Source organism: Papilio polytes, unplaced genomic scaffold, assembly GCF_000836215.1.
Source record: "Papilio polytes unplaced genomic scaffold, Ppol_1.0 DF824102.1, whole genome shotgun sequence".
NCBI lineage: Eukaryota > Metazoa > Arthropoda > Insecta > Lepidoptera > Papilionidae > Papilio > Papilio polytes.
Genome location: NW_013525102.1, coordinates 2,810,903 through 2,824,687, shown reverse-complemented (window position 1 = coordinate 2,824,687; position 13,785 = coordinate 2,810,903). Strand labels below are relative to the sequence as shown.

The 13,785-nt window shown below is 36.0% G+C and overlaps 4 protein-coding genes across 8 annotated transcripts in view; 2 read left to right on the top strand and 2 right to left on the bottom strand.

Annotated features, from left to right (window-relative positions):
- Nucleotides 1-1,429: 1,429 nt before the first annotated feature.
- On the bottom strand, nt 1,430-2,545 carry LOC106099555. Its single transcript, XM_013278126.1, has 2 exons — nt 2,220-2,545; nt 1,430-1,873 (listed from the first exon to the last, which is right to left on the bottom strand). Exons 1-2 carry the CDS (start codon nt 2,240-2,242, stop codon nt 1,639-1,641), a joined length of 258 nt encoding a protein of 85 aa, XP_013133580.1. The 5' UTR covers nt 2,243-2,545; the 3' UTR covers nt 1,430-1,638.
- Nucleotides 2,546-2,590: 45 nt separating this feature from the next.
- LOC106099842 lies at nt 2,591-3,846 on the top strand. The gene is made up of 2 exons (XM_013278519.1): nt 2,591-2,868; nt 3,172-3,846. The coding sequence occupies exons 1-2, from the start codon at nt 2,794-2,796 to the stop codon at nt 3,397-3,399; spliced, it is 303 nt and encodes a 100-aa protein (XP_013133973.1). The 5' UTR covers nt 2,591-2,793; the 3' UTR covers nt 3,400-3,846.
- Nucleotides 2,943-6,587, bottom strand: LOC106099841. Of its 5 annotated transcripts, XR_001225403.1 has the most exons (4): nt 6,051-6,173; nt 5,706-5,811; nt 4,237-4,629; nt 2,943-3,361 (listed from the first exon to the last, which is right to left on the bottom strand). XR_001225403.1 is itself a non-coding variant. In XM_013278514.1 (3 exons), the coding sequence occupies exons 1-3, from the start codon at nt 6,287-6,289 to the stop codon at nt 4,405-4,407; spliced, it is 462 nt and encodes a 153-aa protein (XP_013133968.1). In that variant the 5' UTR covers nt 6,290-6,587; the 3' UTR covers nt 4,003-4,404. The 5 variants fall into 5 exon arrangements, 4 of the variants coding, with proteins under 4 accessions (XP_013133968.1, XP_013133969.1, XP_013133970.1 ...); XM_013278514.1 differs by lacking the exons at nt 2,943-3,361; nt 6,051-6,173 and adding an exon at nt 6,180-6,587 and having other exon boundaries at nt 4,003-4,650; XM_013278515.1 differs by lacking the exons at nt 2,943-3,361; nt 6,051-6,173 and adding an exon at nt 6,180-6,580 and having other exon boundaries at nt 4,003-4,629; nt 5,691-5,811.
- A 314-nt stretch (nt 6,588-6,901) lies between these two features.
- LOC106099442 (CD109 antigen-like) overlaps nt 6,902-13,785 on the top strand; it is an 11,338-nt gene continuing 4,454 nt past the window's right edge. The window contains exons 1-10 of the mRNA XM_013278001.1: nt 6,902-7,192; nt 8,486-8,554; nt 9,131-9,305; nt 9,683-9,861; nt 10,953-11,109; nt 11,390-11,526; nt 12,541-12,868; nt 13,021-13,197; nt 13,370-13,564; nt 13,742-13,779. Of these exons, the coding sequence (XP_013133455.1) occupies nt 8,490-8,554; nt 9,131-9,305; nt 9,683-9,861; nt 10,953-11,109; nt 11,390-11,526; nt 12,541-12,868; nt 13,021-13,197; nt 13,370-13,564; nt 13,742-13,779 (1,451 nt within the window). The 5' untranslated portion in view covers nt 6,902-7,192; nt 8,486-8,489. The remainder of the gene's footprint in view (nt 7,193-8,485; nt 8,555-9,130; nt 9,306-9,682; nt 9,862-10,952; nt 11,110-11,389; nt 11,527-12,540; nt 12,869-13,020; nt 13,198-13,369; nt 13,565-13,741; nt 13,780-13,785) is intronic.

Here is a 13,785-nt window from a genome sequence, read left to right as displayed (position 1 = left end):
ACATATCTACTATCAGGAATGTTTGTATATATGTACAAAACATACAAGGGTGTAATAGAAGAGAGCTCAAGGCCGATGCTAGGGTCGAATTTGAGCAATGGTTATGAGTAAAGGAGGATAAAAAAAACCATTAAATTGTTTTGCCCTCACTGATTACATACCTATTGGCAACCGATGCCTCCCCCCACCCAAGCTACGGCCATAGAAGAGTTCGAGGAGAAAAAAAATTACGGCTTTTCCAATGTTAATTTGCTATTTCTTTTTTCAGGCTCTCCTTGGTAGCATGCAAAAGAGGGACATCATTTAAGCAATTTAACAGCCAAACTAAAGATTTTCGAGTAGTTTAAAAATACTCATCCATCATAAAGTGTTTTTAATATATAACATTCAATGTTAAGAATTGGAAACAAATTGCTTTGTTTTATTTTTTAACTTAACTGCCTTCGGAGATGTATGAATTAGTGGCAGTTTTTAAAAATTATACTTTATTATTCCATATTATCTTTCCAAATGAATTTGTTGTTGATTTTTGTAATTGTGAAAATATTTTAAGTATAACATTTATTTCTAAATTGACATTTACCAAGCACAATTAACCAACAAAATTTTATTTTCTAATTTATTAAAGATAAATAATTTAGTGTATGAACGAACTAACTAGTCTCATTATTAATTTAATTTAGAGTAGAAATAACGTGTGTGCCTAATATTACTTCAATATTATAAAGATGCCTCGTATGTTGCATTCAATTTGGTTTTTAAAGAAAATAAAAAATATTTAAAAGCAAAATCGCCGAGATATTTGTCAATTATTAATTTTTATGTATGAAGTTTTAACTGCAACGAATATAATTGTATATATCTATACCCTCAATGGGTTTTATATGAGATCTGAAAACTAGGAAAACTTCTATAGTATGATACGGTAGTTAATATTAATTGCCAATTAGTATGGTCTGGAATATTCTGGAATAGTCAGCGTTTTGAATATAGAATTCAACCATAGACATGATATAATATTTTTATCTATAAATTTCAAACAACGATTTATCACGCACTAGATGGCTGCATAAATACACATTGTTTTAAATTAGATGTAAGTTTGATATAACGCTATAAAAGTGGTTCAAAGCCGCAAATAGTATGCCTTAACAGTGATTTAGTTAACTAAATTTTTATTTTATTTAATTCATAATATCCAGTATATTTTAAGATAATTTAACACGAAATTTTGTAATAATTATTTGTTGTAAAATGTATTTATTGGTTATAATAAATAAATAAATCACAAAAGTTTTTTTAATCTTTTATTTCTCTACCCAAATTTTAATAGTAGAATTTAAACCTACATTATTTTTTTTATGAATAAATAATATAAGTCCATCAGAGAAAAATAAAAATATATGACATGATATTTCATAGTTTACATTTAAAGTAGTTTCATCTTACAACGAAAATACAACTAAAATAAATTGCCATTTGATCAATTGTACTGCTATTCAGGTCGAACTATTATTTATCTATGACTATATTCAACAACTACACATAACGAAATATCGTACCAGCCATAGACATTTCGTTTACATATTCGATACAATTCAATTAGAAACTCGGGCGTTTATTGGCGCATCGTAAGGGTCAGTCGTCAGAGCGGCCGAAGCGAAGATGTCCGTAGTCATCGAATGAATCGTCAGCACGAGGTGCGCGCCGCATGCCGTACTCGCGGTACAGCCGGCGCGCGCGGTACTCATCATCATCAGCCAGCCGCGAGCCTATCATCGCACCCTCGCACCAGTGGACCGATGCCGCTAATGCCACCACCAGCGCCAGTCCGATTAGAGTCACCAGTCGCATTGTGGAAATTATCAGATACCTGTAAAGTCAGACTGATTAAAATCTTCATTTAGCTTACTTTATTACACAAAAATTTAGATAAAAACTCTTGTCGGAGTGCAGTTGCAAAAATTTTATAAATTGGAGGCAATCTTTGTAAACATTAAAAATTTAAAATTCCAAGACCGGAAAGCGTTCCAAAAAAAGTTACTTACTAAAGTCACTTTTTTTTGTATAATGAAGTATATAACAACGTGGATAAGGTTAAAACAAGACAAAATAGAAATTATAAATTATCTGAATATGAAACCAACAAGTGAAATATAAAATAAAATGGAATGATAAAAAAAAAAACAAAGTTTGGAAAATGCACAGCTAACACTTACCGCTTTGTTGAAGTGCTGGACATAGAAATGGCGAAGTAAAACAAAAGGCAAAGCCTTTATATAGTGTTCGCCCATCGAAAACATCACCCCCTTTTTTAATATTCCCCCCGCAGCTCGCGCTTATAAAAATGGCATGAAAATTGACGTGTTTCAATTATTTAAAACAGCCAACAACGTTGATTGATCTTGTTAGGAGGTTGGAAATTATTTTTATATTGACTTAGCTTTATTCTTCTTCATAGAAAGTTTCATAGACTTGTTATTACTGTACTTTAAGATTAAAAATACGTTTGTTTTATTTAACACGTGCCTTTTTTGAAATCTGTCAATGACATTGACATCTGTCAATTTTCCCGCCTTTTTTTTCGTAATAGGCAATGTAAGATTATAAATAAATCAAAAGTTACAAAATATTCTACATTTGAAACATCGTACATGATTTTTTTTGGCTTTACGACTATTGTTCCTTTGCCTTTAAGAAAAAAAAAATCATTTTCCCTCTATTTCATAAATCACATTTTGCCTTTGATAAAATATCTGCACAATTAAATTACGTTTTTAGTGAATTTCGAAAATGGAAAATGTTTCAGAGTTTGAATCTTTTGAATCAAATTTCATCGATGTGATAGGAGTCTTGCAATCCATGATCGTAAGTTTACCAATATTAAATTCCAGTTTGCTATGTCATACTGTTACAGATTAAAATCAAAACAATTAAACATATACAGACCACAAATATTTGTGTTTATTGTAGGTTCGGTATTTGAATTTTCTCCATCTTGGTGAAAGAAACATCTTTCCTTGGCCGTGTTGGGTATATTGTAGTTAATAAAATAAATAAACAGAGAAATTAACAGAATAAATGACACCAATACATTATTATTTCACACATGACGTGTATTCCTGTAGACGTTCTTATTAAACTTGGATAACATTCTTGTGAACTAAAAAGTCATCAGAGGCGCATCTCCGTGAAGCGGTGCGTGCGGAGGCGGTTCGCGCTGAGGCTGCGGAGACGGCGTGCGCGCAGGCCAGGCGCGATGCGGACGACAACCGCGCCCTCGCCGCCGCCACGGCCGCTGGCACCGCGCAAGCGTCTCATGCGCTCGCCGCCGCTCAGGATGAATTGACCACTATTAAATCTAAAATTGAATTATCGGTAGGCTTTTTAAATGTCTGACGTCCCACTCATCATCACATCATCTTCATTATCTGTAGAAGTATTTATTTTTTTTCCGTGATTGGAAAACTATAAAAGATAAGAATAAACATCACACAGCAGCTACAAGAAGATAATAAATAGGTGTTAGAGCTAGTAATATAAGTAGTTTAAAAACGGTTTGTGGCAATTTAAATAGGAACGTCAGCGTAGTCTTCTAGAGGAAAAGTGCTCTGACATGACCGAAAGGATGGGAGTTTTAGAAAAAGAATTAGAAGAGCTGCGGCCGATACAATCTGCTCATTCAGCGCTGCAGAAACAGTACGTAGAATTGGAAAGTCGCGTACGAATTGCTACTGAAGACGCTCGCAGGTAAATATGACTCATAATTGTATAACAAAAAAAGCATAAACAAATTAAATGAGAATATTTTCTTTCTTACGTAACTAACTAGAGTAAATTGTTATTAATTTTTAAAAATTAAACAATTTTATAACACAAATGTATGTTTTCTAATAGACCATTGTTAATTTTGATAATATTGACCAAACGAGTGAATCAGTTGCCTTGTATAGAGCAATTCGTCGATTATAACGCAACTATTTTCTTATCTTAAAATAAGTGCACTCATAATAAATGTAATGATTGAATGAACATGAGCCATTTATAGACAAATTCAACAAGTATATGAGTGTTATTTGAATGCAAGCAGCAACTTGCACATGGAGGTCACAACCTCCGTTATTTTTTACATTAATCATCCGTTATTGCAAAATATCCGACTTACGAATTGTATTTTTGAATAGTGATATTCGTATAAATTCGCAAGTATAGTTACTTATAACTTGTTATACTTACACAACTATAAATGTTATTTTGTTAAATATCTGCTAACAGAACATTGATATTCCATCGGCGCTACATTTATCAAAAGATGACCATCAGCACTATAGATTTTTGAGGATGTTCCCAGCATTTGTGATATTTTCAAAGCAAACTCAGGGTCTTAAGTTCTTAATGATTCTCTTAGTGATTTCTCGTACTACAATTACACTTGGGTGTATGGCTGTTAATCCATTTAGTTATTTGGATGTTAGTGAAGCAAGCCGGCTGGAGAGCGAGGTCCGTCGCGTGGAGCGCTGCGCTCGCGGCGGCGAGGAGGTGCGCTCGCGCGCGCGCCTTGCCGCCGCAGCGCACGCGCGCGAGCGACGCCTCGCCGCTGATGAGAAGCAGCATCTGACCGCAGAACTCCTGCGAGCCAACGGTATACACCTTAGAACTACGTATAACTGATCACAAACAGTGTCAAAGTTGTTCAAAACAAAAATCTTTTCTCTGTTAAGGATAAAATTACTAAATGAAAATTATTAACCAGCCCATAGATTTAAATAAATCGATGCAATATAGACGAGTTTACCAGTTTAGGATCTGATTTCGAAACCGTATGTTATATACGCAATAATATTGCAACAGTTTGAATAATTTAGATTTATGATGTTTGCTTGCAATAGCGGTGACGTAACGTACAAACTGGCACCGTTTCCGCCGTTCATACAAATATGGAAATGTATAGTATATTTTCTTCGTCTACTTTTTTTCTTCTCAATGAAACTTTTGCATTGGTTTTATTATGGGAAAGTTACCATTCACACGGATTGCAAAGTATACGCAATACATATTTAAAATTCTTACGAACACAAGTATTCATTTGAGTAATTCTATATCTGTCACGAGGAGCGATATTCTTATTTATATACTGTAGTTAATCATGTGGTAAAAAGAAAACTATGATAATGAAGTTAAAGAGTTGTGAATTAAAAAAAATTAAAAATAATTTTAGCTTTATCAAATACACTAAACGCCAAAAAATTTCCACATGAGAACTAGAAGAACACTTCTAGACGAAAAAGTACAATAATGTAGTTAATATCCTTCTTCGAGTACAGAGGCAAAGTACATCTACACAGTAGATACTGTGTTAAGTATTGACATGCAAATATAGCAAGTGTATGTCAACTGGTTGCCTTCTATTGTGTATTGTTGCACTGCAACTTGTCACAGTGACGTACCTGCTGGGCTAGATGTTCTGTCATACATATCTCTATCAAGATAAACGTGCCAGCATAAATCTGCATACAGTTACAACACACATCGATATATTATCTAGCTTTTGAATTGTAATATTAATAAATAATTCTTTTCAATAGTTAAATATGAAAATATTGGTTACTTTCAGCTGAAATCGCTCGACTTGGATCTATCGTGACGGAATTATCAGATTATAGCAACAATAAGTGTAATATAAAGCCTACAACCGAGTCGAATACATTGTCGGAGTTGAGAGCAGCACTGGAAGTGGAGCGAGCTGGCGCGGCGAAGACGGAGCGGGCGCTGGCCGCAGCACTCGCCGACAACCTCACACTAGCGACGCACCTGCACAAACAAGATAATATTGAACTCACGCAAACCTCGCCGAAAAAACAAGACGATGCCACCAATATATCACCGATCGACTTGTTTTTGGCTGAATAATTGTTTTTTTTTTGTATTAATGGTAATTAAAGATTTAATAAAATGAGACAGATTAACACTTTCAAAAAAATCGTAAAAAAATCTTCAATGCATGAAAAGCTATTGCATGTTTTACATTTTGTATGATCCTCGTCACAAACCTCGTTATATTTGATTTGCCATCTCTATCTACACTTGTAGCCTTATGCTTGAACATTTAAGTAAAAAGACAAAAGAAAACTTTGCTAAAATATAGAACCTCAAACATATGTTATAAGAACATAAGTTACCAAGTTCTCGTTAGACATATGATGTGTGGGAGAGCTCGGAGCTCGGCGCTATGACGCGAGATTTTTATTCCAAACAGGTTTCTCAAATCGCGACTTGTATGTACAAACATACCTACGAACCTTTTAGAGGTCGAAGTGACTTTGTATCAAATGTTGGCATACTAAACGTGAATAGAAGTGTAACATAAAATGTTCCTTACGAAGTAATATAGGCCATAGGGGACGTGTTCCGGCTGTCGGTCGATGCGTCGTCTTAAGTGAAAACAAGTTCCTAGGAATGCACTTGTACTTACAATCAAGTGTCATTAATGTATGTAAGTTATAGCTGGATATGAAACATGTTATTGTACAGATTTCGTATGAAAACTATAAAACAATACTTTTACCACACAATTATCTTGTTACTTAAACTATACTTAGTTCCATTTGACTTTGTAACAAGACTTGTATTAAGTACATATTTTTGTAAATGTAAACAAAAAATAAATGGAGTATTATAAGAAACCGTTTTTATTAACCTTAAAGAAATTTCATATCACGAAATTAACCACTGTAGACCTGCAATTAAAGAATCAACGTAATAGTTGTTAAGGGGTTACGCAAACTTGAGGAGCTTTGGTAGTTGTGACGTCGTGCGTAGGTTGTATTTCCTGCTGGTTGATGGCCGCAACGGCGAGGTGTATGTGTAGGTGCAGTTGGGGGGAGGGGGATTCGCAAGCCTTCGCGGCCCCCACCAGCCAGCCAGCAGCGCGTGCGCCGGCGCAGGGCCGTCAGTTTTACTGCACCTCGCGCCTTCATCGTGCGCCTCTATGTCGTGCACAAATGCACACGAAACGAAACCTCTCTGTGATATAGTGTTAAGTTTACTTTAAAAACTTAGAAAATTTAAGTGTGTTCATCAAGTATTTTTAAAATAGTGCTATGTTGTAAACAGTTTAACCTACTTCTGTGTGAATATACAAAGACCTCTCCAACACAATAACACTGTGGCGATAAATTTTAATACTTTCTACGTAAGTATCGCTTATGTTTATGCTTTAAGAGTCGCAAGTGCTTTTCTTAATATACATTCTGTGGTTTTGTGGTCAGTGTTTCTTAGAGAAAGTTAAATTCAAAAATCGTTTGCTATTCTTACCCTGCACCTTTCAGGTAGACTAACATGAAATATATATGTTTTTCTTAATGTTTGTTGTATAATGTGATTGGATGCGAGGCTGTAGTGTCGTCGCAAATGTAGTATTTATGTAGTGAGTCAGAGAGGCTGGACCTGCGCCCGCGCCTGCGCTGCGACACAAGGACGGTGAGCTAAGCACCCAGACACGGTAAACATGTGAATTCAATAGACACATTATTTGATAGCTCACCCACGACATCGTTTATATTATCTAACACGACGTTACGTTACCTTCGAGCGAGGAGTAAATTACTGTAATGTTAATAATGGTCACAACAATCTTCCTGTAGACAGAAAACATCGTAATGTTTTCAAGGCCCACATATCTAAATTTAACACTTTCTAAATTTTCATAATTAAATACAAAACAAATGACTGAAAAGCATCTGACTGAAGACAATTATTATAATAAGCAATTATAAAACGGAAATAAAACATTCCAAGCGTAGTCGTGAAAATTTACGGAAAATTTTGGAATTGCCCGTTAATTTCATGCTATTAAGTAATTTAGACAATTAATAATTAATCTTTGGCTAAGGATCAGATAATTTTCAATCTTTTAAAAAAGTAATAACTCAATTTTTTAACTAACCTATAGTGTTTTGAAGTACAATTTTCTTAGGAAGCAATGCATTTATGTTTTTTATAAGGCCGAGGAATATGAGAATACCCACTCGTATACCAATCTTATGTTTCGTGCTTTCAATATCCTTAAAACCGTCGAGCAGTAACCTATTTGAATGTACTTTTTGAGATTTCTTTAGAAATTCTGATAGGAATAATATCAGAATATTTTTTGAAACGTCAGACACGTTCGAATTTTGTGAAATATTAATATTCATAAAAACTTGTCATAAGTTTTTAGAATTCTAATGTAACAAGAAAATGTTTTGTTTTTTCCTGTCTAATAAACCAATATTGATTTTTAAAATATTTGTAGAGTTCTTGGTTATTTACTTATATGATACTATAATTAATTAGGTTTTAATTTTTTATTTGTAGAAACACGACATCATGTCTAACTTTAAGAGATACCCACATTTAAAGTTAGTTATTTTAATGTTTTTCAAAGTCGCTCCAACTTAAAGTGTAGCAGTAAGCACGTATTTCTAATTCATAGCATTATTTACAGTACAATGTCACAAACAATTACGGTGTACTGCTTCTTCTTCATCTTGACCACATCGGGCTTCGTAACATGGTAAGATTTATGTCTAATTTTTTGTCATAAATAACACATGAAACCTTTAAAGGCCGACTTTACTTGACTCATGTCTGTAAATATGAGTAAGGCGAGGCACAATGATTCATTACTATACATAATATGTGTAAATAGTATCTTTCTTGTATAAAAACATCGCTATCGACATTACCCATGTATGGCAAAGGAACGTACAATGTAGATAGAGAAGAACTGTTATATAACATAAATTGTTAACAAATATGCATAATCCATTGAAAGAATAATGAAATAGTAAACTTTACTTTAACCGTAGCCAACCCAAAACGGTTGCGGTAAATACGCTAATACTAAAAAACATACAGACGAATTGAGTACCTCCTTCTTTAGGGAAGTCGGTCAAAAAGTATTACCATCACATAACAAAAGGCAAAACAAAAGGACTACTTAATATATCCCCATCCTCAAAATTATAATTTATTTAATAATTTAAAGATCCTATTGTGCAAAGCCAATCTTAACAACTAAAGACTGCAGTTACGAGAAGCCTGGCTCAATCACTATTAGTTAAGCTTAATCTATTAACCTTCTGTTCAGTTTATCAGTGGTGGGTCCACGCGTGCTGAGGCCGCACATGTCGTACAAAGTGTCGATAGCGGGCAGCTCTCGTGCGCATAACCTGTACGTGGCGGTGGAGCGGGAAGGCGGCCCCTTCAGCCAGGGCCGAGAGGTGCAAGTACCAGCAGCTACGTCCAGGCTTGTAGAACTTGATGTAATTATCGACAATTTTTTCTCCTTGTAATCAGGCGTATAGTAAGGTAAATTATCACAAACGCATCGTACTTTAAACGCAATTTAAATAACATATGGCAACTCCATTTATACTTATTGCGTATTTATACATATGTAACTACTTTATATTCAAATTGTTAATTATTAGTTTACTTTAGGTAATGGATATACATACGTACATAATGATTTTTTAAATTGTAACTGGGACATTTATTTCCAAAGATTTATTAACGGGTTATCGCCCCGCATTAAGATTACTTTCATAAACTTTAAGTATATAATATAATAAGTATACTTTAAGTATATAGTATATAATAAGTCGTAAACTTTAAAGTATTCAAATTGGTGTTTATATAGATCGGCGACCCAGGCCCGGGTCGGTACCGTCTTGTGGCGCGGTCTACCTCAGGTCCTCAGTTCGCTTCCTCCGCACCTCTGCTCTACCAGCCGCGCAGTTTCTGCGTCTTCGTGCAGACAGACAAGCGCGTCTACCAACCAGAGGACACCATTAACTTTAGAGTTATCGCATTAGATAAGTAAGTATAACGCCATACAAACTTAACGGTAGAAACATGGCTTTATTAAGAAACATCAATGAGTCGAATCGATTCTTAAATTGTAACAGAAATCCGTTCATACCCATCTCTCTGTATCTTATTTAATACTTTCGATTTCGATATCGGTACAGGTAAAAATAAAGAAAGTTTGCACGTAAGATTACGTACCGCGCTAGGGTCGATGAACCCAGCGGCCGCAAGCCATGAGATCGTCTCACAATGCGAGCAGCGGGCACGGTGTAACATTTCCCCAATACTAAGGAAATCTCTACGACTTCACAACTAGAACACCTTGAGAAACATTCGCCAACTGTATGCATATGTTTTCTTATTCTTCGTTTAATATGTTCAAAATTACATTGAATCGTGGACACGTAACCAAATTGATGCAAGTTATAAAACCAGTTTAACATTCAATATTATTAATCTAGTCCACTTTAAACATTAAGAATAGATTTGAATCGATCATTAGGTCATGTTATGTAAATAAAATCTCTATTTGAAACCATAAACATACTTGTACAAGATAGTTAATAATTGAAATTAAATATATCAAACGTTTAACTATTGTGTCCATTGTAAGATGATAATCGCAATAAACATTAACTGATGGATGTTTTAGTAAATATCGATACAGTTAATGAACCGAATATTTCACACAGCCTCAATGTAGGAGTGAAGGCCGTAGTGTAGCATTACATTGGCTCGACCATTCGTGCGTAAATTGTTGAAACCTTTACTTTACTTTGTTTAAAATTGCCGCATGAATGTGCGATGCAGTCATATGTCCTTAGCAAGTTGATAATATGTGATCGAAGGTTTTGCCCGATTGGTAATATTGGAATGCGGTAGAAATGTATAGCTTTACTCGTATATATTTGGTTTTTTGTTTGTATCATTAACAGAAAATATTTACTTCTAATTAAATTTTAAGTCATATAACATAATGTTATGAAAACACTCCGACTAAGCACAGAAGTCTTCTTTCACGGGGTTCCAGTTAGTTACTGTACAGTTGTACTGGATCTTGTAACGTACACTTTATTGAAGATTGTATCGTATGTATTCAGGTATTTGTTGCCGCTGAACACATCTGTGGACGTAAGCATCCTAGATGCGGGCGGCGCGGCGATCCGCGAGTGGGCAGCCGCGCCGCTCGACCGAGGACTGTTCGCCGACGCCCTCCCGCTCGCCGACCAGCCCGCGCTGGGCGAGTGGACTATCCAGGTAACATAACCCTTATCATCACCAGGCATAGACTCTCACAATCTAGAACAAATGTTCAGCAATCTCTGATCACAAACTGAAGATGATCACAATCATCATAATAGTGTAGTACAAAACGATTGTTTTTTTTTCTTGGACTGTTTTTTAGTAAAGTTCAGGTCAATCAAACAAAATAATTGGAGAATGAAGTTAAAAAGTTGTGGTCTTTTGTTTTACATGATTTCTGAACAAATGTCGAGATTATTTTCTAAGTTATACATGTAATATCACGGGTCGTCAGGTGGAGGTGCGTGGTCAGAAGTATTCGCAGCGCATCCTGGTGGCAGACTACGTACTGCCGAAGTTCCAGATGGAAATGAAAATGCCCAAGGAGATACTCTTCAGTTATGGAAGTTTCAACATCAATGTTACTGCTAAGTATGTTATAGTATTACTCTCGGTATGAAACATAAATGAGTTGTATAGAAATGGTGATTCTATTTCGATTTTTCAATTCACCTTTAACGCCTTGTACTATTAGTGATAAAAATACAATACTATTGAAAATAAATAAGACAAGAAAAACAATTTGCGTACCTGCGATCAAATTATTTTTCAATCAACAATATTTTCTTATAGGATTGCTTTATTATATTCGTTTTTCATTCTCTCTTGGCATCCAATTTGTTTAGCATCTATAAAGGTTTAGCGGTCTGGCCGTTGGCCGCTTCAATGAGATTCCTTTAAAGAAAACATAACGTGGGGGTTTTTCTTACGTCAAATTCAAATGATAAATATTTCACGGCGGTATTTTTTTTTCATTTCACGGCGCCATGGCATTATAAAATTACATAACGTAGAGTTTTTTCGTTAAATTAAATAAAATCAGAAAATATGCTAAGGTTTATTTGCAAAATATCGAAACATTTAAAAGATATATTTTTGGGTATTACTACACAAACAGACGGAACTAGATTCAGCAACTACGATTGCAAATATATACAAAAATAACTGTAATGATGTCATTTCGTGCCAAAACCTGTGTTTGCTAAACTCGTTTAGTTCTCATGCTATTGTATTCAACTTTGATATCTTTCAATTACAAAATCAACTAACATAAGCAAAAAAACCCTATCTTAACGTAATCGATGTTATTCTCGAATCAATGTGATTAGTATAGCAAAAAAATTGCACCCTATTTACCATTATTAAGTAAACAATTCACTACAATTTTGTACAAAGTGATATATTATCCCGTTAATCCAAGAATGACAAAAGTAAGGTACATACATAGCTTTGTCACGAGGTAACGGTAAGCGCCGTCCGTGATTAGAATCAGGGTTTGTAGGCTGTGATTAGGGCCAGCGATACCGTCCTTTAAGTTTAATAGCTAAACAATTACTTGAATACTCACCAATATAATAATAACTAAGAAGTTTACTATCCCTTCAGGCATTTCAATGGGTTGCCAGTACAAGGAGAGCTGACCATATCCGCTTACGCAGTTTTCTTCTCCGGAGTACTCCAGCCGGTGTTTTCAACGCCCGCAAGGAAAGTGGTAGACTTCAACGGACAAGCCGACGTCACTTACGACCTCAAAACTGACCTCGACCTCGCAGAAGACGCTGCCAGGCCTTTGGTGGTGGAGGCTGTACTCGAAGAAAAAGATACTTTAATACGACAAAACATTTCATCGAGAATACTTCTTTTGCGAACGCCATATCGTCTGAAAGTAACCGCGCCAGATTACTTTAAACCGCAACTGCCGTACATCGTTCAGGTAAATATTATTTAGCATAGTTTTAAGGTTATAAGAGGTACAGATAAGTTGTTAGAACAAACATTATTATTTGAATTTTCCTTGAAACTTATTTTCAACGACCTCATATTGATGACTTTTCAAATTGCAAGTATGAATAAATCGTGTGGTAGATGGAGGTGGTGAACTCGAGTGGGCTGGTGATCGACACGGACGGCGAGGTGATGGTGGAGCAGCTGTGGGACGACGGCGCGCGCGCCAACCGCACCACCCTGCCCTGCCGCAGGGGACTGGCCACATACGAGACGGTGCCCGATGCGGCACACAACAACTCCACCATGAATTTAGTGGTAACAAGCATTATTTTATTACTAATGTTTGTTACTAATTTGGACTAACTAAATATTAAATTTAACAAGTACCTAACGTCTTACTGATATTTCATGTTCCTAATGTATCCCGGAGTTAGTACAAGGCGTGTCCTCGTAGTTATTCACTTCTTCTTTTCTTTATTTGTCGTAGATAAAATACAAGGAGGTGACGGAGCGCGTGGTGAACGTGGTGAGCGAGTCCGCGGGCGGCGCCGCGCTGAGCGTGCAGCTGCTGAGCGCGGCGGGCGGCGAGCTGCGCGCGCGCATCGCCGCCACCGAGCCCCTGCAGCTGCTGCACTACGCGCTCGTCGCCCGCGGGGACATCGCGCTGGCTGAGACACTCGAGGTACTCAATTGGTACAAACTATGTATAGAAGTATACCACGATTTTTTGTCTCACCCACATAAAAAAATAATTGTGACAACGTTTTACTTGCTGTTTTTGGATTAACAATGTTAAAGGATTTGAAGGCTATTGTGATCTATTTGAAGTGAATGTTTAAATGATGTTCGTTTTTGTCAGCTGAGCGCGGGGCGGCGCAGCGTGGAGGTGGTGGTGCCGCTGGG